General features: G+C 44.3%; 1 protein-coding gene and 1 long non-coding RNA gene across 6 annotated transcripts in view; both read left to right on the top strand.

The window, feature by feature from the left end:
• Window positions 1–348: 348 nt before the first annotated feature.
• Window positions 349–4347, top strand: LOC141498122 (uncharacterized). Its single transcript, XR_012471563.1, has 3 exons — window positions 349–472; window positions 2038–2108; window positions 4075–4347. It is a non-coding gene; the product is annotated as an uncharacterized LOC141498122 (long non-coding RNA).
• Window positions 4348–10851: 6504 nt separating this feature from the next.
• LOC141498123 (solute carrier family 5 member 4-like) overlaps window positions 10852–23246 on the top strand; it is a 41298-nt gene continuing 28903 nt past the window's right edge. For all 5 annotated transcript variants that reach the window (XM_074201081.1, XM_074201080.1, XM_074201082.1 and 2 more), the window contains exons 1-5: window positions 10852–10983; window positions 17286–17357; window positions 18094–18198; window positions 21777–21836; window positions 22272–22376. In XM_074201081.1, the coding sequence (XP_074057182.1) occupies window positions 10852–10983; window positions 17286–17357; window positions 18094–18198; window positions 21777–21836; window positions 22272–22376 (474 nt within the window). The remainder of the gene's footprint in view (window positions 10984–17285; window positions 17358–18093; window positions 18199–21776; window positions 21837–22271; window positions 22377–23246) is intronic.

A 23246-nucleotide genomic window follows, 5' to 3' on the forward strand; every position in this document is an offset into this window, starting at 1 on the left:
TCTTTTGACCCTAAATTTATGAACTCATATTCATAGGTGCTCTCAGAGGGAATAGTAAAAGGGATAGGCAGAATGAAGACTGAGACTCAACTATGTAGGTTCAAATCTTGACTCTTCTGCCATTACCACATTGACCTCGGGCATCCCACTTCTGAGACCCTGAGTCTCAGTTTCCTCTCTTGAAAAAATGATGTGCTTGCTCCCTGAGCTCCCCTTGAAGTAATGAACATGATGATGTCCCATGACTCGTAATCCAGAGCTCAGCTCTTTTCTCTGGAGCCACAGGAGGGTTAAGGCAAAAGATGGAGCCCTCTGTCACTTTCCCATAGGTCTCTGTCATCAGGTTCGGCATCCATGTGAAGAGAAAGCTCCAGACTTCGCTGAACCAGCTTCCCAGCTAGATGGGCAGCTTGGATGGGAGTGTGCTGGAGAGGACCTCTTCCATTCCCTCCCAATGGGAGCACAGGGACAGGTAGGAGAGGGCTAGAAGAGACGGAGGGAGAGGTATCCAAGCCGTAGGGCCACGAGGTACAGGAATGAATGGAGTAAATAAAGGCCTTGGGGATAGGGAGTGGGCAGAGTGACTTCCAGGCAGGAGCAGGCTGGCCCAATGAATGCCCCTGTCTGATCTTTCTGAGCTACAATTTTTCATCAGGGAAGAGGGGAAGAAGACATTACTTACTGTTCAGGATTATTGGGAGAAATGTGCTTCAAATAAAATGAAATGTCACAAGGCCTCATGTAGGGTTTTACACTTGGGCTGATGTTTGTCTTTTGTTCCTGATGAAGCCTATGACTTCAGAGGAGGTGATTTAAGGCATTTAAATTGGCTTTGAGTGAGGGAGGGCTGTGCTAAGTCCCTAGTCTCATTTTCTCCTCCAGAGTCATCTGGGTCCAGTGGCCAGATAGGAATGAAGATGACTGGAGATGGCTCTGGATGTGAGGCAATCAGGGTTAAGGGACTTAGCCAAGGTCACACAGCTAGTAAATGTCTGAGGCTGGATTAGAACTCTGTCAGGCTCTGTCCACTGTGCCATCTAGCTGCCCTTCACTCACTGCACCCCCCCACTCAAATCCAATTCATATGCATTTCATGACTTCGCCTCCCCTGACGTCATGGTCTTCAAAAACAAACATGAACCCAAGTGGGACATGAGGCCTGTGGAATTTTCTCCCCTGACCTCCCCTGACATCATGGTCTTCTTCAAGAATGACGGACAAAAACATCAACACACATGACACACTTGGGCTAAGGTAGAAAAGACAGAAGGTTGGGGCTCAGGTTTGTTTCACTCACAGCTCTCTCCAGCAGGGACTAGCACAGGCCCTTCAACTGGCCCCTAATGCCACACTTCAATCCCTTTCCCCCTCCTTTCTCAGTACCCAAATTTGCTCCCTATAATCTATGATTAGACCTCCCTTACCCCTCATTCCCTTTTAATTCTCCCTTCCTCAGTCCCCATGCCTATTTCCGCAGACTTCCTTGTGTCTCCCCTCATTTGGTTGCTCCCTCAGTCACCTACACCCTTCAGTCATGATTCAGATCTCAGATCTCTGAATATAAGTCCAGTATTTTTGTTTTGTTTTGTTTTGTGTTTTGCAATGGGGTTAAGTGATTTGCCCAAGGTACACAGCTGGGTCATTATTAAGTGTCTGAGGCCAGGATTTGAACTCAGGTCCTCCTGACTCCAGGGTCAGTGCTCTATCCACTGTGCCACCTAGCTGCCTTAAGTCCAGTATTTTTGCTGAACTTCTTGCTGCCACCGGCAAGGGGATGAGGATGCAGTGATTTACCTCTGAGTGACGAACCCTGAGTTCCAGGAAGGGCCAGGGACTTTTGAGTTGGAAGAGAACTTGGACCACCTTTGATCCCATAGGTAACTGATCTCAAGCTAGAGGTTGACTCCCTCATTTTGCAGATGAGGAAACAAAGGCTGAGGTCCAGGTGGGGATAATTAATAATACTAATAAGCATGAGAAGCAGGATTAGAACCTGGTTCTCTGAGTTCTGAGCTGGCACTCTTTCTCTTGTTCCAGACTCATTTAGCTTACGAATGAGGAAAATTCATTCCAGAGAGATGAAGTCACTTGGCCAAGCCACATAAGTAGTAAGTTCCAGAGAATGAAATACAAACCCAACCCTCTTCCCATTGCACCAGGCTGTCCCTGATAATACCCACTGGGAAACACATATAATTGGAATGTAAAGTGCCACAAAAAAGAGAAAAACCAAATGCTTAGGGTGGTTGAGGAGGAGAGATTAATTCCCTCCCTCCCCTCCGTGTTTGGATTAGGGTAGGCTTCCTATAGGACTCAGCATTTAGACTGGGGTTCAGTGTGGTCTCTGACCAGTACCATATGCCTGCTGCCACAACCAAATAGTTATTGTTATAGTATGTGGCAGGCTCTTTGTGACAGACGAGAGGAGAACAGGAACTAAGGAGAAGCTGGAGACTGGAGAGAAGCAGGTAGTCTGTGGCTCACTGTCCATTTGTCTCTATTCATCTGGCTCTCTTTGACTCTTAGACATCCTGCCTTAGGTCAGCTAGGTGGTGCAGTAGATAGAGCATTAGCCTGAAGTCAGGAGGACCTGAGTTCAAATTTGACCTCAGACACTTACTTAAAAATTACCTAGCTTGGGCAAGTCATTTAACCCCATTGCCTTGAAAAAACCAAAACAAAAAACAAAAACAAAAAAAAAAAGAAAGAAAAAAAAAGAAAGAAATCCTGCCTCACACTTGCATGAACTGATGCAAAATGAAATGATCAGAACCAGACCACTGAACACAGTAACATCAACATTGTGTGATGATCAGCTTTGAATGATGTAACTATTCTCAGCAATACAACAATTCACAATAGTTCTGAAGGAGTCATGATGGAAAATGCTATTCATATCCAAAGAAAGAATTGCTGGCATCTGAATACATAGTGAAGCATACTATTTTTTTTTCTTTTTCTTTTATTTTAGGTTTTTTCAAGGCAATGGGGTTAAGTGGCTTGCGCCAGGCCACACAGCTAGGTAATTATTAAATGTCTGAGGTCGGATTTGAACCCAGGTACTCCTGACTCCAAGGCCGGTGCTCTATTCACTGCGCCACCTAGCTGCCCTGAAGCATACTATTTTCACTTTATTTTTGTCTTTTTCTCTTTTTTGATCTATTTCTTCTTTCACAATAGGATTGATATGAAAATATATTTTATATGATTGAACGTATATAACCTATATCAAATTTTTAGGATTAGGGTAGGGGGAGGGAGGGAAAATTTTGGAATTCAAAATTAAAAAAAAATGAATGCTAAAAAATCTCTTTTGTAAAGACAAAAAATTGTCTACAAATGATTGGAAAAAATTAAATTTTTTTTAAAATTCTTTTTGTTAGTTAAGAAATAAAGAAGGAAGGAAAGAAAAAAGAAATCCTGCCTTGTGGCAAAGCATTGACTTTTTGGCAAACTGTCTGGGATAGGTAGCCCAACCTTTCATCTGCTGAAATAGAGCTATCTGGGGCTCCTGTTTCCATCTATTTATGGTTGTCTTATAAGAAAACAGGAGCATTAAGAAACCAATGACTGCAAACAAAACACCACCCAGGGGAAGGGAAAGATTGATTTTATTGGAAATCAGTTATGAAGGTCCTGAAAATCTTGTAACTACTTACATGGACTTTCCTCCATGATCCCTGCTCATTAAAGATGTCTGTGGCAACTGGTCAACTCTCCTCCTGGTCCTTGTCAACATTTCTATCTCTGATATCAAGAGAGGCATAGTGTACAGGAACTCTACCCTAGTCAGACTGCATCTAGAATGTTGGTACCTAGGTGATGCCATGGCTAGAGTAGGGGATTAGGAGTCACAATTGAGCAGGATTGATATCCAACTTTATATATTTACTGTGTGACCCAGGGCAAATTACCTAACCTTTGTTTACCTCAGTTTCCTCATCTGTGAAGTGTAGATAATAATAGCCCCTGCCCATAAGAGATGTTGTGATGATCACATGAGATAATATACAGAAAGCCTTTTGTCAGCTCCTTTTATGAGTAAATTTCCTGGCCTATCTCCCTCTTCCCCAGATAAGCCCAAGGAATCCCAAAGGTGCATCCAGAGGGCAGGAAATGTGTTCCATGGACTGGAAACAATTAAAGAAAGGTCCCAAACTGAGTGAGGAGGAGCTGTCCTGCAGAAGAAGTGGAAAGAGTCCTTCAGGAGGATTGTGGTGAATGTCAATGCCATCCTAATCTGGGTCATGTGTGCTACCTATCACCCCTTATGCCTGAACCCTGCCTCCAGAATCCTATCTCTTCCCTCCCCTTTCAAGGTAAATTTGACCTCGTTGGTATTGATGAGACTTGGTGATATGAAACTCATAACTAGACAATAGCTCTGGATACTTTACTCAAAAGAAACAGAATAGAAAAATGTGTGTGTGTGTGTGTGTGTGTGTAGCACTGTATATTAAGAAAGCATCCCCAAATGAGGAAATCTAGGAATAAGAAGAAAGAATGGTGGAGAGAATTTGGGAGAGGATTAAAGGAGAAAAAACAGAAGCTACAGACAACCCAGAAAAAAAGAATTAGATGAAGAGTGTGGGGAATAGGACCTAAGCCTGGCTTAGAGACATGACACACTAATGGTAGAGGAGGAACTCCAATTATTTGGACATTGTCCACAGCTGGGCACCTTTTGATAGCAGAGCAACTAATAACTCCATGATTTGCCCCAGTGGTAACTTCATCCTTAAAAAAGATGGTGGAGACAACAGGGGGAAATTCCATTCTGAATGTGATTCTCACTTGTTTATGGGGGAGAAATAATGGAAACTTTGAGACAAAATGACTGTGCTGTCCTAGAATTTGTGATAGGGAAGGAGAGGAAGTCTAGGCATAGCTGATATTCACTTTAGATCTGGAGAGAGTAGATTTCATTTTCAGAAGAAAGAGATCTTGTGGAGATAATTAGGGCTTCTACTTTTCATGTTTGTGAGAATCAAATGAGATAACAATTGCAAAACTGCTCCATGGCCTGGAGTGGAGGAGCCTTACATAGAACCTGTCACTTTCTGTTGTGTTGTTTCAGTTGCGTCTGACACTTTGTGCCTTCATCTGAGATTTTCTTGGCAAAGACACTGCAGTTTCTTTTTCTTTTCTAGCTCAGATGAGGAAACTGAAGCAAACAGGGTTAAGAGACTAGCCCAGGGCCACACAATTATTAAGTGTCTCAGGCTGGATTTGAACTCATGAAGATGAGTCTTTCTGACTCGAGGTCCTGTGCTCTGTGTACTAGCTGTCCTTTGTTTTATATTGGTGCCATATAGTTTCATGGCATTTATAGATATCAAGTAATAGGTATAACATTTTGTTTCAGCTTGAGAAATTAATATTTAATTCTTTTTAGGAGAAATAATAATAGTTTAAAGACAGAAACACAAGGAACTTGATTCTTATGACCTTAAGAAAGAACCTCTTTCTCAAACTAAACTCCCAGCAGAGTGTGCCCTGGTCAGAGGGTGCTGTGTTCTATGAGCACAGGTGAAGGGGCATGTCAGTCTTATTACTGTCTGTTACTACAGTTACAGCAAGGATGCTTTCAGTGAACAATATAAATTGTCCTTATCATTTTTTTTGTTTTTGCAAGGCAAACGGGGTTAAGTGGCTTGCCCAAGGCCATACAGCTAGGTAATTATTAAGTGTCTGAGACCGGATTTGAACCCAGGTACTCCTGACTCCAAGGCCGGTGCTCTATCTACTACACCACCTAGCCACCCCCCTTATCATTCTTAAAACATAACATGTTTTAAATGGAAAATAGTTTTTCATCTAAGATACTTGGACATGTTTTATATGCTTAAACTACATGAATAGGCCATGAGTTCAGAACTGAGTCAAAAGCTTTACAGTTTTATATATATATATATATATATATATATATATATATATATATATATATATATATATACATGTTAGGTTTTTTTTTGCAAGGCAATGGGGTTAAGTGGCTTTTCCAAGGTCACACAGCTAAGTAATTATTAAGTGACCAATAAATATAATAATGCATGTTACTGTGCTTTGTAGGACTTGTGTAATGATTACTGGATAAATAATAAACTTTATAACCCTGGAATTTTTTGGTATGCCTCTTTTGCTCTTTACCATATTACTTTTTTGTAGATTATTTTTGGAAAGTAAACCAAGTTCTAATAGTTTGCAAGTCACCTAAAGCAGCATCACTGAAGCATTCCTAGCCCAAAGGATGTTTGTATTTCTTTATCTGTGCTGATGTAACCTAACTTTATTGGAACTAAAGAATGAAGGGAAGCTATTTAGTTAGCCAAACTCACACCAGTCTTAAGACCAATCTACAGCTTCAGGTTATCCTGCCTATTTCTTAGATTCATGGGAGCAGTCTCATTTCTCAGTGATAGCCCAATCAGTCTCCAGACTCTAATTGAGTAGAAATCCAGGATTATTGCCAGGCTTTCATGTTAACTTTAACAACCTCAAGATTCAAGGATGCCTCCATCATCCATCTCTATAAAGGTAAAAGGAATAGGTTGTCCTAAGACAATCACAAGGGTGTTTCTCTTTATTGCTGGTAAGATTCATGGAGTCCTTCTCAAGAGGTTGATCCTTTACCTGGAAGACGGTCACCTCCCTGAGAGCCAGTGTGGCTTCAGAGAGGGTCAAGGAACAGTCAATATAGTGTTTGCTGTTGGACAACTCCAGGAAAAATGCCAGAGCAGAATAGAAGTCTGCATACAATGCAGCTAGCTCTGATGTAGGCCTTAGATACCATTAGTCATGAGGGTTTATGGGAAATAATGTCAAAAGTTGGTTTCCTGGAGAAGTTCATCAGTATTGGAGAGGCTAGGTGGCGCAGTGGATAGAGCACCAGCCCTGGAGTCAGGAGTACCTGGGTTCAAATCCAGCCTCAGACACTTAATAATTGCCTAGCTGTGTGGCTTTGGGCAAGCCACTCCCATTGCCTTGCAAAAACCCTAAAAAAAAAAAAAAAAGAAGTTCATCAGTATTGTATATCACTTTCATGATGGCATGCTTGCCTGGATTCTGGATAGTGCTCTTGAGATTTCCCTGTCATCAATGAGAATGAAACAAGGTTGCATTGCTTACTCAGAGGCTTCTTAGCATGATGCCTTCAGCCAATGTTTTCACTGAAGATGAACATGGCCTCAAGGTCAGCGCAAATTCTTCAACTTGAAAAGGCTACAAGCCAAGACCAAAGTGGAGGGAGGGTTGGTGCGTGATCTTCTGTTTGCAGATGATTGTGACCCCAATGTAGCCTCTAAGGCTGAGATGTAACCCAGTAGGGATCGATTCTTTGCTGTTTGTGCTCTCTTTGCTCTAACAATCAACACTAAGAAAACCCAGGTGCTCCATCAGCCAACACCAAACCATCCCTATGTGGAACTATGGATTACAGCAAATGGAGAAGTTTTGAGGACGTGGATAAGTTCCCTATCTTGGCAGTGTCCTTTCCAAGGAGGTTCACCTTGACAATGAGGTTGGCACATGCATTACCAGTTGTGTTGACCTCATCACTATATGCCTGTGAAGCTGGACAGTCTAGCTGGGCCAGGCCAGGAAACTGAGTCACTTCCATTTAAATTGTCTTAGGAAGATTCTGAAGACCACCTGGCAGGAGATACCAGACCTTGAGAAAGAAGCTCTTTCTCAAACTAAACTCCCAGCAGGGTGCCCTCATCAGAGAGGGTGCTGTTCTGTGAGCACAGGTGAAGGGGCACATCATTCTTCTTACCGTCTGCTACTAGAGTTACAGCAAGGGTGCTTTCCGTGAACCTACGGAAGATGAGGGGCATTCCAAAGCTTTTATTGAATTACAAGAAGGTATTTTTATTTTTCTGGACAATTATCTATGGAATATTACATATAAAAGGGGTGTAGGAAAGTGACTTGTTCCAGGAATGTTTGTATCTGAAAACTATTGGAAAGAATGGGAAGAATGAAATACTAATAAGGATAGATCCTCAATCTGTGAAGGTGGGGAACTCCCAGAAAGGGAAAGGACCTTCACCAATGAAGTTCAATGAAGTTCATTCCCTTTCATTTACAGTATTAAAGCTTTGCTTAGGGCAGAGTACTCCAAACCTTTTTGACTGTGTAAGCAAATTTTCTGCCCTCATCCCCAATATCTGAATACATATTTATAAATTAAATAGGCGCTGTTGTTTATCAATTGTTTCAGTTGTGTTTGATTCTTCATGACCCCATTTGTAGTTTTCTTGATGCTGGAGAGCTTTGCCTTTTCTTTGTTAGCTCATTTAACAGAGAAGGAAACTGAGGCAAACAGGATTAAGTGATTTGCCCAAGGTCCCACATTAAGTAAGTATCTCAGGCCAAATTTGAACTCAGGTCTTCCTGACTTCAGGGCGAGTGTTCTATCCTCTCGCAGTTCCATACTACTGTATTGATAATTATGTATATAAAATGCACACAAAATTATAAATTTAAAAGGATGAAATAAAAATAAAATCATATTTGGTCTTAGTATCAAAAGGGAGCCAATGGGATTTATTGAATAGGAGAGTGACATAGTCAGATCTTTGCTTTAGAAAATCACTTTGGGGGCAGCTAGGTGGCACAGTGGATAGAGCACTGGCCCTGGAGTCAGGAGTACCTGGGTTCAAATCCTGTCTCAGACACTTAATAATTACCTAGCTGTGTGGCCTTGGGCAAGCCACTTAACCCCATCTGCCTTGCAAAAACCTAAAAAAAAAAAAAAAAAAAGGAAAAAAATCACTTTGGCAAGTGAAGGGAGAATGGCCTGGAGTGGGGAGAGATTGGAGGCAAGGAGACCAGGAGGAGGTATTGCAATAGTCTGGGAAAAAGATGATGAGGATGAGAATTGGGGGTATGTTGTGTGGGAGTCACTGTGGAATAGAGAGAAGTGGGTGGGGAGAGATTGAAGAGACACAGAGAAACAAATGATAAGATTTGGCAAATGTTAGCTACATTAGGTGACGGGGGAGTAAGGAGTTGAGGGTGATACCAGGCTATGTGCTGGAGTGACTGGGAGAATACTGGTGTCCTTGAGAGGAATGGGGAGGTTTTGAAGAGAGGAGGGTTTGGGGGGACAGATAATGCAAGAAGATCTGTGATGCAATCTAGTCCAAAATAAATTAAAAAGGCATCTTACTTCCTTCGCCACAGGCCCAGGGAGTAGATCCTGTCATCTCAGGGGCACTTGTAGTAAGGTAATCTGGTGGAAAAGATATGGACACACTGGTAGAGGGGGGGAATTTCACCTTGAGATGCCTGGGTCTCTTTTGTTTAATCCTTTAGGGAAGGAATCTGGCCCAGGCAGGAGATGTGGTGAATAAAAGGAGGCAAAGTTAGAGGAGTGTGGGGCTCTAGTGGCTGAAGGGGAGTGGTGGGGTTGTACTGGAAACAAATCCACAAGTGCATTTCCTTTGAGTTTATGCTTATGGGACCCCAAGGAGGGTGGGTCTTATGACTTTAAAACTTGAAGACTTATGACATTAACAGTGAAGCGACTTGCCCAGGGTCACAAAGTCAGTTTGTCAAAGGCAGACCTTGAACCTAGATCTTACTCTTGCTGGCACTGGTTGTTTGCCCATGCTGTATCATTATTATAATAATTATCAATACAATAAATATTTGTTTCTATTCTTAATAGCCAGCATTTCTATAGCCCTGTAGGATTTGTGAAGCACTTGATATCATGCCATCCAATTAGGGGGCAAATAGACACACCCGAAGAGAAAGATAATGACCAATCTTTGGTAGGCGCGTTGTTGAGGAAGGGGCAAAGGGCCATGTGAAGAAGTGCCCTGAGCTGGAGGAGGCCACAAGGATGGGGAAGGGTCGTGGACCCACACCCTTGGAGGATCCATCAAAGGAAATGGCAGTGCTTAGCTTGGAGAAGAGCAAACTGTAGGGGGTGGCACGGAGGGGCCATGAAAACTGTGTTCCAGTATCTGAAGGGCTGCCACGGGGAGGAGAGAACAGCTTTGCTCTGCCAGGCCCGGGATGGGGTGGGGAGACAGCACAGAGCGTCATGGGCAAATTTGCAAAGAGGCAGATTTGGTTTGATATTGGGAAGACTGCCTGACTAATCAATGAGTGCTGTCCCAAAGAGAAAGGGGCTGCTCCAAGGAAATCGGAGGGCAGGTCTCACCGGGGACCTTACGCAGAGGCTGGAGGCTTTAGAGGGGACCCTCGGTCTACCCCACAGACTACAACATGGGGAGAGTGACTGGGGCCATGTTCTGAGGAGTCCTTCTAGTCCAGGGAGGTACAAGCTGGGGCCCGAGGAGGTTTCTGGCTCCTCAGTACTGGGGACTCGAGTTCGAGTTGAATTTTCCTGGCTCTGACCCTTCCCTCCCTTATTTTCTCTGGTGAGCCTGAAGGAGCCTGGAGGGGCCAATCCTTGTTACCTAATTTGCCCTCCCTTCCTCTGCTGTCCCCTCTTCCCCCAGTCTGGGAAGTATCACCCCCCTGGAGATAGACCCCTTGTCTCTAAAGGACCTCTAGCTGGGAGACTTTCTCCTTCCTTCACCCCTCTCCCTCGGAGCAGGGACAGACCCGTCCCCCCCCCCGGGGTACTCCCCTCCTTGCTCTGCCCCTTCTTCCACCTCCTTCTGGATTCTGCCCTCCTCCTCCGCCCTGCCCTCCTTGTCTGCCCTCCCCTTGGTGGCCCGGGGCTGATCATTAACACAGCCAGCAGAAGGAGCCCTGGCATAGGCCCCATAAAGAGGCAGGCAGCTGGGCCCGGGCCGCCACCGAGGTTCTCGAGGTTCTGTCTGTCCGTGGAGACCAGCCTGCCCGGGGGCAGAGAGCACGGAACCTGCCACCATGGACAGCACCACGAGCCCCAGCTCTGCGGGGACCCCCGCGCCTCCCCACCCCTCGGAACGCATCAAGAATGCTGCGGACATCTCCGTCATTGTCATCTACTTCGTGATGGTCCTGGGCGTGGGGCTGTGGGTACGTGGGGGACCCAAGCTATGGACAAGGCAGGGGATTGATGGGGAGAAAGGGGCACAGCAGTGAGGAGGCAAGGGCACGGAATTTGGAGCTCTCTCACTACAATACATATTACCTCCTCCCTCTGAGCCTCAGTTTCTCCAACTGTAAAACGAAAGGGATGACTTCTGCCTTTGACACTTCAGGTACTAACACCCCTTCTGTCTGACAGTGTGTGTCACCATGCCTGGGCATCCTCTGTTCCAAAGTCTCATCCAGCTCTAATATTCAGTGATTCTTTCTTTGACAGAGGAGTTGAATAGAGTCAGAGCTGAGGAAACTGAGGCACTGTCATCAATTTATTGCAGTTGTAGTTAGCCAGGTGTCTCCTTTTCCCCTCCCTCAACAAGGGCAGGGCAAGGCATTCAATATGCCAGATCCAAGAGGAGAAACTATGCCTGAGAATGAAGAAAAAAGGGTGCTGTCCCCCAGGATTTAGCAGGATGGGGTAGAAAGGACCTAATACCCAGAGTCTGCTGTTCTGATCACAATTTTTTGGAACCTTGAATAAGTCTCTTCCCTTCTCACATTTTCTCACATATAAATGGGGGATAATCCTTCCCCAACATCTTTCTTGCAGTCTTAAGGGAAGGATTACAGTAAATCACTAGGCTCTATAGAAAATGGGGTTAGCTAAGCTTCTCCTTCAAGTCTCACTTTCCTCATCTGTGAAAGGAAGAAGAGAAGACATGCTATTCCTAGTGATATGGACTGGGGGGCTCATTTAACTGGAGCTCAAATGAAGGTTGAAATACTGCTTAGGATCCTAGATTTAGGAAGGAACTTCAGAGATCATCCGGTACAAACCCCTCATTTTACAGATGAGGAAATTGAGGCCTCAAAAAGGTTAAATGACTTAACCAGAATAGGAAGTCTCAGAGCTGGGATTTGGACCCAGATCTTCCAACTCCAAATCTAATGCTCTTTCCACATTGGAGCAGAACTGACCCAGCCCTACCATAGCCACATACCTGAAGGATGGGATTCCCAAGCAAAAGGTGAGGCATCTTCATTCTATGGCCCTCAAACTCCGAAGCCCTTCTTGCTACAGACACCCCCTTCACCTATCTGCATTCAGTTGAAACTCCTCCCATCCTCCTATCAAGTCTCAGGCACGTACCTTCTCAAGTCCCTTGCATCCTCCTGTTTTAGTCTCCCCCTCATATTTTCTTTTTCACAAACTCCCCTTGGTCCCAGACCTCTTCCTGCTGCCCTTCTTCTATCTTCTGACCTTCACAGAGACCTGGCTTCTCCTCTTTCCCTTCCCCAGCCCAAAGAGACCCTGCATCCCTGGTCATTGTTCCCAGAGTTTATGAACCTTCTCGTCTGCTCCCAGGAAACTGGTCCAGGAGGAAGAATGGAAATACTTCTCTTCCCCATCATTTCCAGACCTTCCCCCTGCCACCAGCTCTCAACTATCTCTCCTCTTTTGGGGTTTATACAATAAATCCCTTCCTCCAAAGCCTGGTCAACAGTTACCTTGCCACTTTTGCCCTTATATTAAAGGATTTTAACATTCATGTTAATGACTCTTTGAGCATCCTAGACAGCCTGGTCACCAGCCTTCTCTATTCCCACAGCCTGGTCACCAGCCTTCTCTATTCCCACAGCCTGGTCACCAACCTTCTCTATTCCCACAGCCTGGTCACCAACCTTCTCTATTCCCACAGCCTGGTCACCAGCCTTCTCTTCCTCCACTCCACACAAATCCTAGATGAGGAGTTGGAACAGAGCTTAGAGATCCATAAAATTCGACTCCTTCATTGTATGCAACAGGAAATTGAGATTGAAGAAAGTGAAATGATTTGCCCAAAGTCACATGTAGTGGTTACACAACTGTGATTACACAAATCTTCTACTTTCAGGATGGAGAGTTCTGAAATTCCTCTGTATGAGATCATCACCTCTTATAAGCATCTCTCTTTGTACCTCATTCCTCCTAAATCTATTCTTCAATGTTTCCATTATATCTAGGTCCTTTGAGCAAGACTCATTCTCTGGTTTCCCTTTCTTCCCTTCCAATGTTTTATATCATGCTTGGTTAACCTGATCTCATGTTGCTTGCTCCCTTGTCCTGTTAATGTTCATGCCTCACAAATCCCCCACCATTCATCTCTTTTATTCCTACACCCTAGCTTTTGAACTGAGCTGAATGAAGTCATACAACTGAGTCAGCCAGATTCACCACAAATCATGTAGCTCATAAATCCTCATCTCAACTGGACAATCCTTGCATTCTACCCTAATTGAATCTCTATCTTCCTCTCCATGGCCATTCTTCCAAACCTTCTCTCCTTGGTCCTATCACATTCCTCCTTTTCCTATCCAAGCCTATCAGAAGGTGACATAATATCATCTATTACTGAGCAAAGACTCTATGAGCTCCTTCTCAATCGTTCTCCTCTCACATCCCTTCTCTCCTTTTCACTCTCTCTAGGTATGAACTTTCATGACCTTTCTCCTTTACCATTGCAATAGCATTTGACTAGGTCTCTCTGTTTTCAGTCTCTCTCTCTATTTAACCATATGACTGCTGAATTGAAACTGAGGCACACATTTGATCATGTCATTCTCCTTCTCCAGAAGCTCCTGAGGCTCCCTATTGCCTCTAGGATCAAATAAAAACTCATATTTAGCATTACAAATGTAGCAATCTGGCTCCAGCTCCCCTTTCTGGGCTTATTCCACATTATTCCTCATCACCATTCTCTAAGGCTAACTGTCCCATTTGCTCCTCTCTATTCACTATATTCTGTTTCCTGTCCCAATGACTTTGCATTGCTTGTACCCCATACCTGCAATGACCTTCCTGATTATCTCTGCCTCTTAGAATCCTTCCTTTAAGCCTGATTCTGGACTCCCACCCTATTTCCCCCAGTTTCTAGCCCCTTGCTTATAAATCACTCGGCATGTATCTTGTGTTTTACTTACCTTCATTCGTGTTGTTTCAAGATCAGATGAGCCAGCTCATGTGAAGGGAAGAAGAGCTGTGTCCATGCAAGGACTTTTCTCTCCCCAGGACTGGCCAGTCTGGCCTAATTACCCTGACCCCAAACCAGCTCTGTACAATACATCCTATGCCAATGGCAACAGTGAGTCCAGTTTCACCACTGGCTTTCCTCTTTTCCCACAGAGCAAAAATGTAACCAGCAGCAGGAGATAGAATTCTACAGATTCCAAAGGGGAACATAGCACTGAGTGTCGTTTCTCCAAAATATTAGTATCTGATTTGTTACTATGCAGAATTCATCGTATGTGGGGAGCCAACAGGGTGTGATGGAGAGAAATGAATCTTGGGGACAGGAAATCTAGGTTTGAGTCCTTTCTTCTGCCATTTACTAGCCAATCATTTCTTCCTCTCTAAGCCTCAGTTTTACTCTCTATTAAAAGGGGAATGCATCTCCCACATAAGGGGAATGATTAGAATCATGAAAAATCATAGAAGGTTGACAACCACCTGGTCCAAACTATCTTAACAAGGAACCCTTCCATAAGTCACCTTCTTGTTACCTAGACTTTGCTTGAAGAACTCCACTGTTGGAAATGCCACTCTGTTCTGGGTAACAATGTGGAGGCAGAGGACCTGGGTTCTAATCCTGCTTCTGATGTCCACTAGTGCCTTGGAGTGACACAAGCAAATCATTTCACTTCTCAGTGCCTCAGCTTCTTCAGCTATCAAAGTGATACTTTGGGTAGATGGTTTCTAAACTCCCTTCCAGCCCTAAATCTACAATTCCACGTCATTGAATTTCTCTGGGCCCCAGGAAACTTGTTAGGAAGCCATTCAGTCCATTTTTTTTTCTTTTCATATATGGAAGAAATTGAGGACCAGAAGGGTTTAAGAGACTTGTCCAGGGTCACAGATTACAGCGCAGCCTGAGATGGTCTCTGTGATCAATGCTCTTCCCATTGTGCCATGAATTTAGAGCTGGGGTCATTGACATATTTCAGAGGGACCAACTTATTTAACTTGATGAGAGGGGAATGCTTGGATGGATGCTGAAGTTTGCTGCTGAGAGTGGCTTGGAAGACTAGAGGGTGAACTAGCCAAGGTGGATAGTCTGCTTTTGAATCATCGTTTAACATCTTTGGATCTCACTTTTCTGAAAAATGAGGGGCTTGGACTCAGAAGATCCCTATGATCCTACAAGGCTATAATTGTGTGGGAAGGTCACAAACACTTACAGGACATAGTTTAATTGCTGCCTTGGGTATTTCTTTTCCTTTATTTTGCTAGATCTCGAGAGAAACCCAGAACAAACCAGGAGAGAGCAAATGAGACCTTTCCTTTGGGCAACTCAGACTTAGAACAGAGCAGCCCACCTTGTAGCCTCATTCTTAGCACCCAAGTTTAAGGTCCACACCATGTGTCCTGACAGGTCCCTGCCTTTCACTGGTCTTCAAGTGACTCATTGCAACGCAATGGATCCCAGAGGATAGAGAGTGTGTGTGATTAGTTTTCTCTGAGAAGCTTCTGGCCAAATATCACATGCCATTGTGTTACAGGTGGGATCTGAAATTGTGTCATTAAAATAGGATTGAATTAACAAGGAGGTCCTCTAGAGCAGGGGCCTGAAACTTCTTGTGTCATGGGCTTTTCTCCATGGGGCAGTCTGGGGAATATATGGATCTCTAAAAAACCAGAAAAATGGTTTTTAATGAATAAAATAAAATAATATAAGATGATCAAGGAAACCGATTATATAGAACTATGGTTGTATTTTTTTCACATGAAAATTCTTGGACCACTTGAAATCTCTTCTTAGTCTCCTTGGGGAAGTCTAGGTTAGGATCTCACTTCTAGTCCCTCCTAAAGATGTGTCTGCTGTTGGGATTTCAAAGGAGAGAACTTTCAAGATGGAAGGGTCTTTAGGGTCTAATCTTTCTTTTACAGATGGAAGAAAGAGGAGCTCAGACATACAAAGTAAATTGCAATGGGTCATATCATCTCTGCAACTTTTTAAGTGTGGATAACAGGAGGCTTGGGGGAGCTTGGGCAGATGAGCCAGTCAACATCACCTTTTGCCTAAAATACAAACCTCATTAAACCGACAGTGTAAATAATGGATCGACATTAATTACCTCTTTTAATGTTGTTCAGTCTAACTGTTCCTGACCCCCATAAGGGTTTTCTTGGTAGAGATACTGGACTGGGTTGTCATATTTTTTGTAGGTGAGGAAACTGAGGCAAACAAGGTGAAATGATTTGCCCAGAGTCACATAGCTGATGTATGTCTGAGGTCAGATTTGAACTTAGGTCTTTTTGACTCTAGGCCTAGGGGGTCTATCCACGGAGCCATCTCTTTACATAATAACATTAAATTTCTTTGGAAATACATTTGAAAAAGTCAATCAGTTGCCAGTCAATAAACGTTTGGGCAATGAGGAGACTCAGTGGAAAGAGCTGGGTTTGGAAACAGGGAGATTTATTTTCCTGAGTTCAAATCTAGCCTCAGACACATATTAGCTGTGTGACCCTGAACAAGTCCCTTCACCCTGTCTGGCTCAGTTTCCTCATCTGTAAAAAGAACTGGAGAGGAACACAGTCTAAGTTTGAAAAGTGTCAGGAGAGGTGGGACAGGTCATGTAGGGCTGGAAATGCCAAACAAAAAGACTTTCTAGTTCATTCCGGAGGAAATAAGGATTGAGCCACCCAGGTGGAAGTCATATGTCTTGTTGACAACCTCACCAGGAATCAACCTTTACTTAAATTTAGCTTCGCATTTGATCATCTAAATTTCTGTCAGAGACGAAGGGCTTCTTACAAGGACCTTGCTTTTTAAAAACTATAAATTATTGAAACCTGTTTGAAGAGAAAGGTGATCAGGGTTGAGGAGGGAAGTTAGACTGGATGAGACTTTCTGAGTCTGAAGATTCAGTAATTGTGGGTTTTTAAATGAAGCTATGTTGGGCTATTTGGGCAGCTAGGTGGTGCAGGGGATAGAGTACAGGTCTTGGAACCACAAGATCTGATCCATAGACATTTACTAGCTGTGTGATTCTGGGCAAGTCACTTAATCATATTTGCCTCAGTTTCCTCACCTGTAAAGTGATCTGGGGAAGCAAATCGTGAAGAATGGTGTAGGACTAACTGACCAAACAATAAATACTGGTATTTTCTTAGAGCACATTAGGAGTAGGCATTGGTGAGAAGAGTCTCCTTTGCTTGGGGTGGGGTCACTTCTCAGTAGTGTATGTGCCAACTTGTATGTGCATCCTCAGTTCCCTTATTTCTTGTGTCCTGCTTGCTTCCTTTTACCCAGGCCATGCTGAAGAGCAACCGAGGGACAGTGGGGGGCTTCTTCCTGGCTGGCAGGGACATGGTGTGGTGGCCAGTAAGTATATCCCCACTCCATTCCCTTGTTGTTTATTTGAATAGTGACTGTCTCTACCTTCTTCCAAATTTCAAACTCAGGAGACCTGAAACTCAGTTGAGGGTCAGCTCAGATCGTAAATAAAAGAGAGGAGAAAGGCCAGGCTTCCCCCCAGACCTCCTACTCACTCCTTTTTTTCCTGTACTTGCTAAGAATGGAAGTGAGGTACAGGGAAAGAAAATTTGGGGGTCTTGCCCAATGACTAGGAAAGAAGGGTGGCTGTGAAGGGACAGTGCTTGAGAGAGAGGTTCAGGGAGGGTTCCGTTGATTTCCCTTCCCCTATTCTGCCCCTTCCTCAATGTTATTTCTTGCTCCAGAATTTTTCAGCTCCCATATGAATGAAAGGAAGTGTCGTAGGAACCTTGGTAGATCCAAGAACCGGTGGGTAGCACACTGGGCCAGCAGAAAATAGAAGCAACTTGTTCTTACAGCAGAGGGGAGAGGGCCAAGCCACCTTGTTGCATTATAATAGCCCCCCCCAAAAAAGATGGGTTTGAATCCCACTTCTGCTCCTGCCTAGCTGTGTGCCCTTGGGCAGGAGTTCTTCCCTCCGTGGGCCTCAGTTTCCTCCTCTATAAAGGGAGACAAATAGATGAGATGTTCCCTTCCCATTCTTGTGTCCATGATCCTACATTGCTATAAAAATCTCTAATGATTTCACACTCTGATATTAGCAGATTCTTTCTTTGGATTCCAGATTGGTGCCTCTCTCTTTGCCAGTAACATCGGCAGTGGCAGTTTTGTGGGACTGGCTGGGACTGGTGCGGCCTCAGGAATTGCTGTTACTGTACTTGAGACTAATGTAGGTGATGCATCCTCGATGTTTTTCTCTTGCCTACCCCCCCCCCCCCCCTCAGGGACAGCTCCTTCGGAACCTAAGGGAACCCATTCAGCCTTTATTACACCTTCATTGTGCTCACCACTGAGGTTACAAAAGAACTCATTTTATTATTAGGGGGCAATAGAGAGCTGACAAGAACCATCCGGAAATATAGAGGGATCAGATGGAAGGTAGTCTCAGAGAGGATGACACTAGTGGGGGTGGGAGAAACCTGGGAGGAAGGAGGCTCAAAAAAAAATCTCCAACAGAAGGTGAGACTTTAGCTGTCTTTTTTGTTTGTATTTTGGCAAGGCAGTAGGTTAAGTGACTTGCCCAAGGTCACAGTTAGGAAATTATTAAGTAATTATTAAATGTCTGAGGTAGGATTTGAGCTCAGATCCTCCTGACTCCAGGACTGGTGCTCTATCCACTGTGCCACCTAGCCACCCAGATGGCTTTCTTTTTGAAAAAAAAGATGCATACAATTTTTCCTTATATCACCTTCACCTTCTAGCAGATCTTGCCTCCCCTTCCTCCAGCTACCCCCCACCATGAAGAATAAAAGAAGGAAGAATCTTCAATGAAACCAGACAATCCATCAGCCAACTGACAGTATATTCCTAAACCGTAATTCCTCACCGCTGCAAACAAGAAAGGGAGAAAGGTGCATTCTCCTCTCTTTCTGGGACACCAAGGCTGACCATGTCACTACATTCTGTTGGGAATTTTTTTTTGTCCTTTTCCTGGGTCTGTGACCTTCAGGCCTTAAATCCAGCTCTTGCTTCCCCATCTTAGAGTTGCCTCAGTCTGAGGGGCTTCAATCTTTTAGTTGAAGAAACTTCCAGGGAGCTCGTTGCCAGATACAGAGGTGGATGAAGTGAGTGGCAGTCCAAGAGTCATGTCTGTTCTCTGACTAGACCCTTGAGGGTGACAAAGCCAGAATTCCAAATTTCCAAAGAGCATCAGCTGTACCAACTGACTAGGTGCCCACACCAAATGGACTGGAAACAGTCAGAGATGCCAAACAGGGAAACCCTGGGACACAGTTACAAGTTACAAGATTCTTGCAGGTTCAGCCACAATCCAAAGGTCTAATTTCCATTTGGTCCTTAAAGAGGTTGGTCCATGATGGACATTGACAGGCTCCCTGAGGGCAACTGCATGATGGTTTTACCCTAATGTAGAAGTAGGATTCATTCATTTATTCATCTGTTTTATATACAAATATATATTTATATATGCAGTGGGTCAGGGGGAGAGACAAAACTTAAATATAATGCTAATCCTTCTAGGAGGAGGAGGAAATAAAACTGTGATTAGCTGAGCAGGGGTATCAAAACATCTTGAACCTAGGGGTGGCTAGGTGGTGCAGTGGATAAAGCACCAGCCCTGGAGTCAGGAGGACCTGGGTTCAAATCTGATCTCAGACACTTCATAATGACCTAGCTGTGTGGCCTTGGGCAAGCCGCTTAACCCCATTTGCCTTGCAAAAAAACCTAAAAAAAAATCCATCTTGAACCTGACTCAGCCTTCAGGCTACAGATAGAGGTGCCATATGGCCTGAAAGGAGCTTGATGAGAATCAAGATCAAGCTGTGGGGAGTTCTGGGTGGTCAAGGGCAGGGCAGGGCAGAGAGGACACCTCAGGGTCTCATGCAAGCTCGACCCAGTCACAATGAGAATCTGAGCATGGACACATAATTTTGTGGGGCTGCAATCTGCTTATCTGTTGAGAAGTAAATGAGTGTCAGCAGGAAGGACCCCTGAAGTGTCTCTCCCTCTCTGTGTATGTGTCTTTGGACAGGATGTAATTTTGTTGAGTTGCCTCCAGGCTTCTCCTCTCTGACCTCCCTCTCCCCCCTTTAGCTCTGTGAGTAAGCCCTAAGTTCCTTGCTCATCCCCATGGCAACCTGGGGTCCCTCTTGCCAACTTCTGCCTGTGGAAAGGAGGCAGTATAGTTCAGTGGTTACAGCATTGTTCCTGGAGTCAGAGGACTTGTGTTTCAATTCTGTCTCTAAAACCACCCAAGTGACCTTGGACTTAATCTCCTGTGTCTGAATTCTTCATCCATAAAATGAGGGGACTGAACTAGATGGACTCAGAATTCCCTTCTGGCTTCAAATCCAGGGCCAACGTGTTGTTGTTTGTCCTTTGTTCTTGAAGAGGACTTCATCAGGGAGGTGCTATAACATGCACATGGATTCTTGGTCGGGTCTGGGTCAGATAGGAGATTTCTGAGGTCTTTGCCATATCTGACATCCCAGAATCCTGAGCCATCTAAGCACCTACTCTCCCAAACCCACCTCTGGTCCACTCCCATAAACTTCCTTTTGGACCCTGATTGCAGGGAACTACCCCTATTTGGAAGATCTGACAAATCAACTCACACTAAGGTGCTAGTATCTGATCACTTTTTGACTGTTCAAGATGGATGGCACCAGCGTCCAATCATCTCATTTATTCAACTGGCATTTTATAAAAACACCTACTACATACCGGAAATGTAGAAATGACCAAAACAACTCCTGCCTTCAGAAAGGGCCCATTTTCCTGGGAGGAAAGAACACTCCAGATACAAGGAAATACAAAGTAATTTCTGCTTTATGGTAGAATGTAAGTTCCCTGAGAGCAGGTGCTGACTCCTTTTGGTCTCTGGCACAGAATATGACCTAGGTAGGAATTTGTTGAATTGAATCTGGGAGCTGCTACCAAATGTAGAAAGCTGGGAACTTTCATTGGGTATTTTTAAAATGGTGGTCTGGTCATGCAAGCTCATTGGAAAGAAGAATGTTAATGTAATTAAGGAGGCACTCTCTGGTTCCAGGGCAGAGAGCCAGGGGGTTGGCTTGTTAGCGGCCAGTTGGGGGAGGGAGGAACGAGGAAGGAGGCAGCATTGACCTAAGTTATGATGGATGCTGGGAATCATCCTTCAGAGGCAGAAGTGAAGAGGAAAAGCATTCTAGACACAGGAATGATTTGTGCCAAGGCAAAGATGGAAAATGGAATGTGTATATGAGGTGAGGCAAGAAGGAATCTGAGGCAGAGAGGGAAGGGGACTCACCTGGGATCACTCAGCCAGGAAACCTCAGTCACAACAAGGACCCAAGTCACCTAATTCTACATCTGGAGTTCTGTTGATAATATCAGATTGTAGTCTAGATTACTCAAGCTGGAAGGGGCCTTAGGGAGTTTCTGGTCAAATGTCTTTTCAGAAGAGGAAACAGACTCAGAGAAAGTCAGGAACTAGACCAAGTTCTAACGTGGCCCTCTATCCAGAGGTTATTTGTATTTTGAAAGGTGAATCCCATAGACTTTCTTTTAAAGACTAAAAATGTCATGCACAAAGGAATGACTCTCTCATGGTGGGGTCCATTGATTAAATCTGTAAGACAATTCTTTCTTGGCTGCCATATTTCCCAATGCCTCGTTAAAGAATACCACATGGGTGTCAGGTGAATGGAGAGGAGAACCCCAGAATCATGGGGACTCTAGGACTATTTGGCTAGAACAGGTGAGAAGATAAGCCTGATTGCTATATAATCTGCCCTTGATTTTTTGCAGGGTTTGCCATTGCTGCTGATCCTAGGCTGGCTCTTTGTCCCCATTTACATCAAGGCTGGGGTGAGTACCCAATAGCAGGGGCTCTTTCTCTTCCAAAACTTTGCATAATCAGTTCCCCATTCAACAATCTTGTTAGGATATTTGCTCAAATTTATATGCTCCTTCAAGTTTTCCAAATCTTTTTTAGCCATAACAACACTGGATGATGCAGTATAATTGAGGTTTTATTCTTCTTTATTTTCTTCATTTCATAAATGAGGGAGCTGAGACCCAGAGAGGTGAGACCTCATTTGAGGCCTCAAATGATTTGCCCAAGATCACATGAAGGGCAGGACTTGTACTCTCTCTCTCTCTGGCTCTAAATCCCATGTTGGAATGTTTGCCTTCCAAGTTAGCAGAATTCTTCAGAAAGGTCCCTATTCTCCAATCCCACTGCCCACGTTCCCAAGATGCTTTGTGATTCAGTGCGACTCTGATGTCTTCCTACCTGTGTAGGTGATGACCATGCCTGAATATCTGAAGAAGAGGTTTGGAGGGAAAAGAATTCAGATCTACTTCTCCGTCCTTTCCCTATTCTTATCTGTGGCCATGAGGATCTCAGTGAGTCCATCTTTCTGCTTTATGGTAGAATGTAAGTTCCCAGGGTGGCTAGGTGGCGCAGTGGATAAAGCACTGGCCCTGGAGTCAGGAGTCCCTGGGTTCAAATCTGGTCTCAGACACTTAATAATGACCTAGCTGTGTGGCCTTGGGCAAGCCACTTAACCCCATTTGCCTTGCAAACAACTAAAAAAAAAAAAGAATGTAAGTTCCCTGAGAGCAGGTGCTGACTGCTTTTGGTCTCTGGCATGGAGTATGTCCTAGGTAGGAATTTGTTGAATTGAATCTGGGAGCTGCTACCAAATGTAGAAGGCCTGGGGTAAGAAAACTGGGAGCTTTCATTGGGTATTTTAAAAATGGTGGTCTGGGGTGGCTAGGTGGTGCAGTGGATAGAGCACCGGCCCTGGATTCAGGAGGACCTGAGTTCACATCTGGTCTCAGACACTTAATAATGACCTAGCTGGGTGGCCTTGGACAAGCCACTGAACCCCATTGCCTTGCAAAAACCTTAAAAAAATGGTGGTCTGGCCATGTTAGCTTATTGGAAAGAAGAATGTTAATGCAATTAAGGGAGAACTCTCTTGTTCTAGAGCAGAGAGCCAGGGGATTGGCTTGTTAGTGGATAGTTGAGTGGATCCTGTTCTGGAAAATACCCCTCAAGAGGTTCTTGGTCAATTCCATGATCTTTCTCATAATGTGGAAAGCCCCCAAGACAGCACTCTGTTAGACTAGAGAAGGCAGCGGAGCTGGCTGTGGGCGAATTACTTGTAGACCCCTTGGGGGGCTTGAGGGGTTGGAATCGACATATTCTAAGGAGGAAGAGCTGCTGATTACTGCTGGTGGATCGATAGAAGGCCGGGTAACCCTTGCTCT

The sequence above is a fragment of the Macrotis lagotis genome, chromosome X (assembly GCF_037893015.1).
Source record: "Macrotis lagotis isolate mMagLag1 chromosome X, bilby.v1.9.chrom.fasta, whole genome shotgun sequence".
Classification (NCBI taxonomy): Eukaryota; Metazoa; Chordata; class Mammalia; order Peramelemorphia; family Peramelidae; genus Macrotis; species Macrotis lagotis.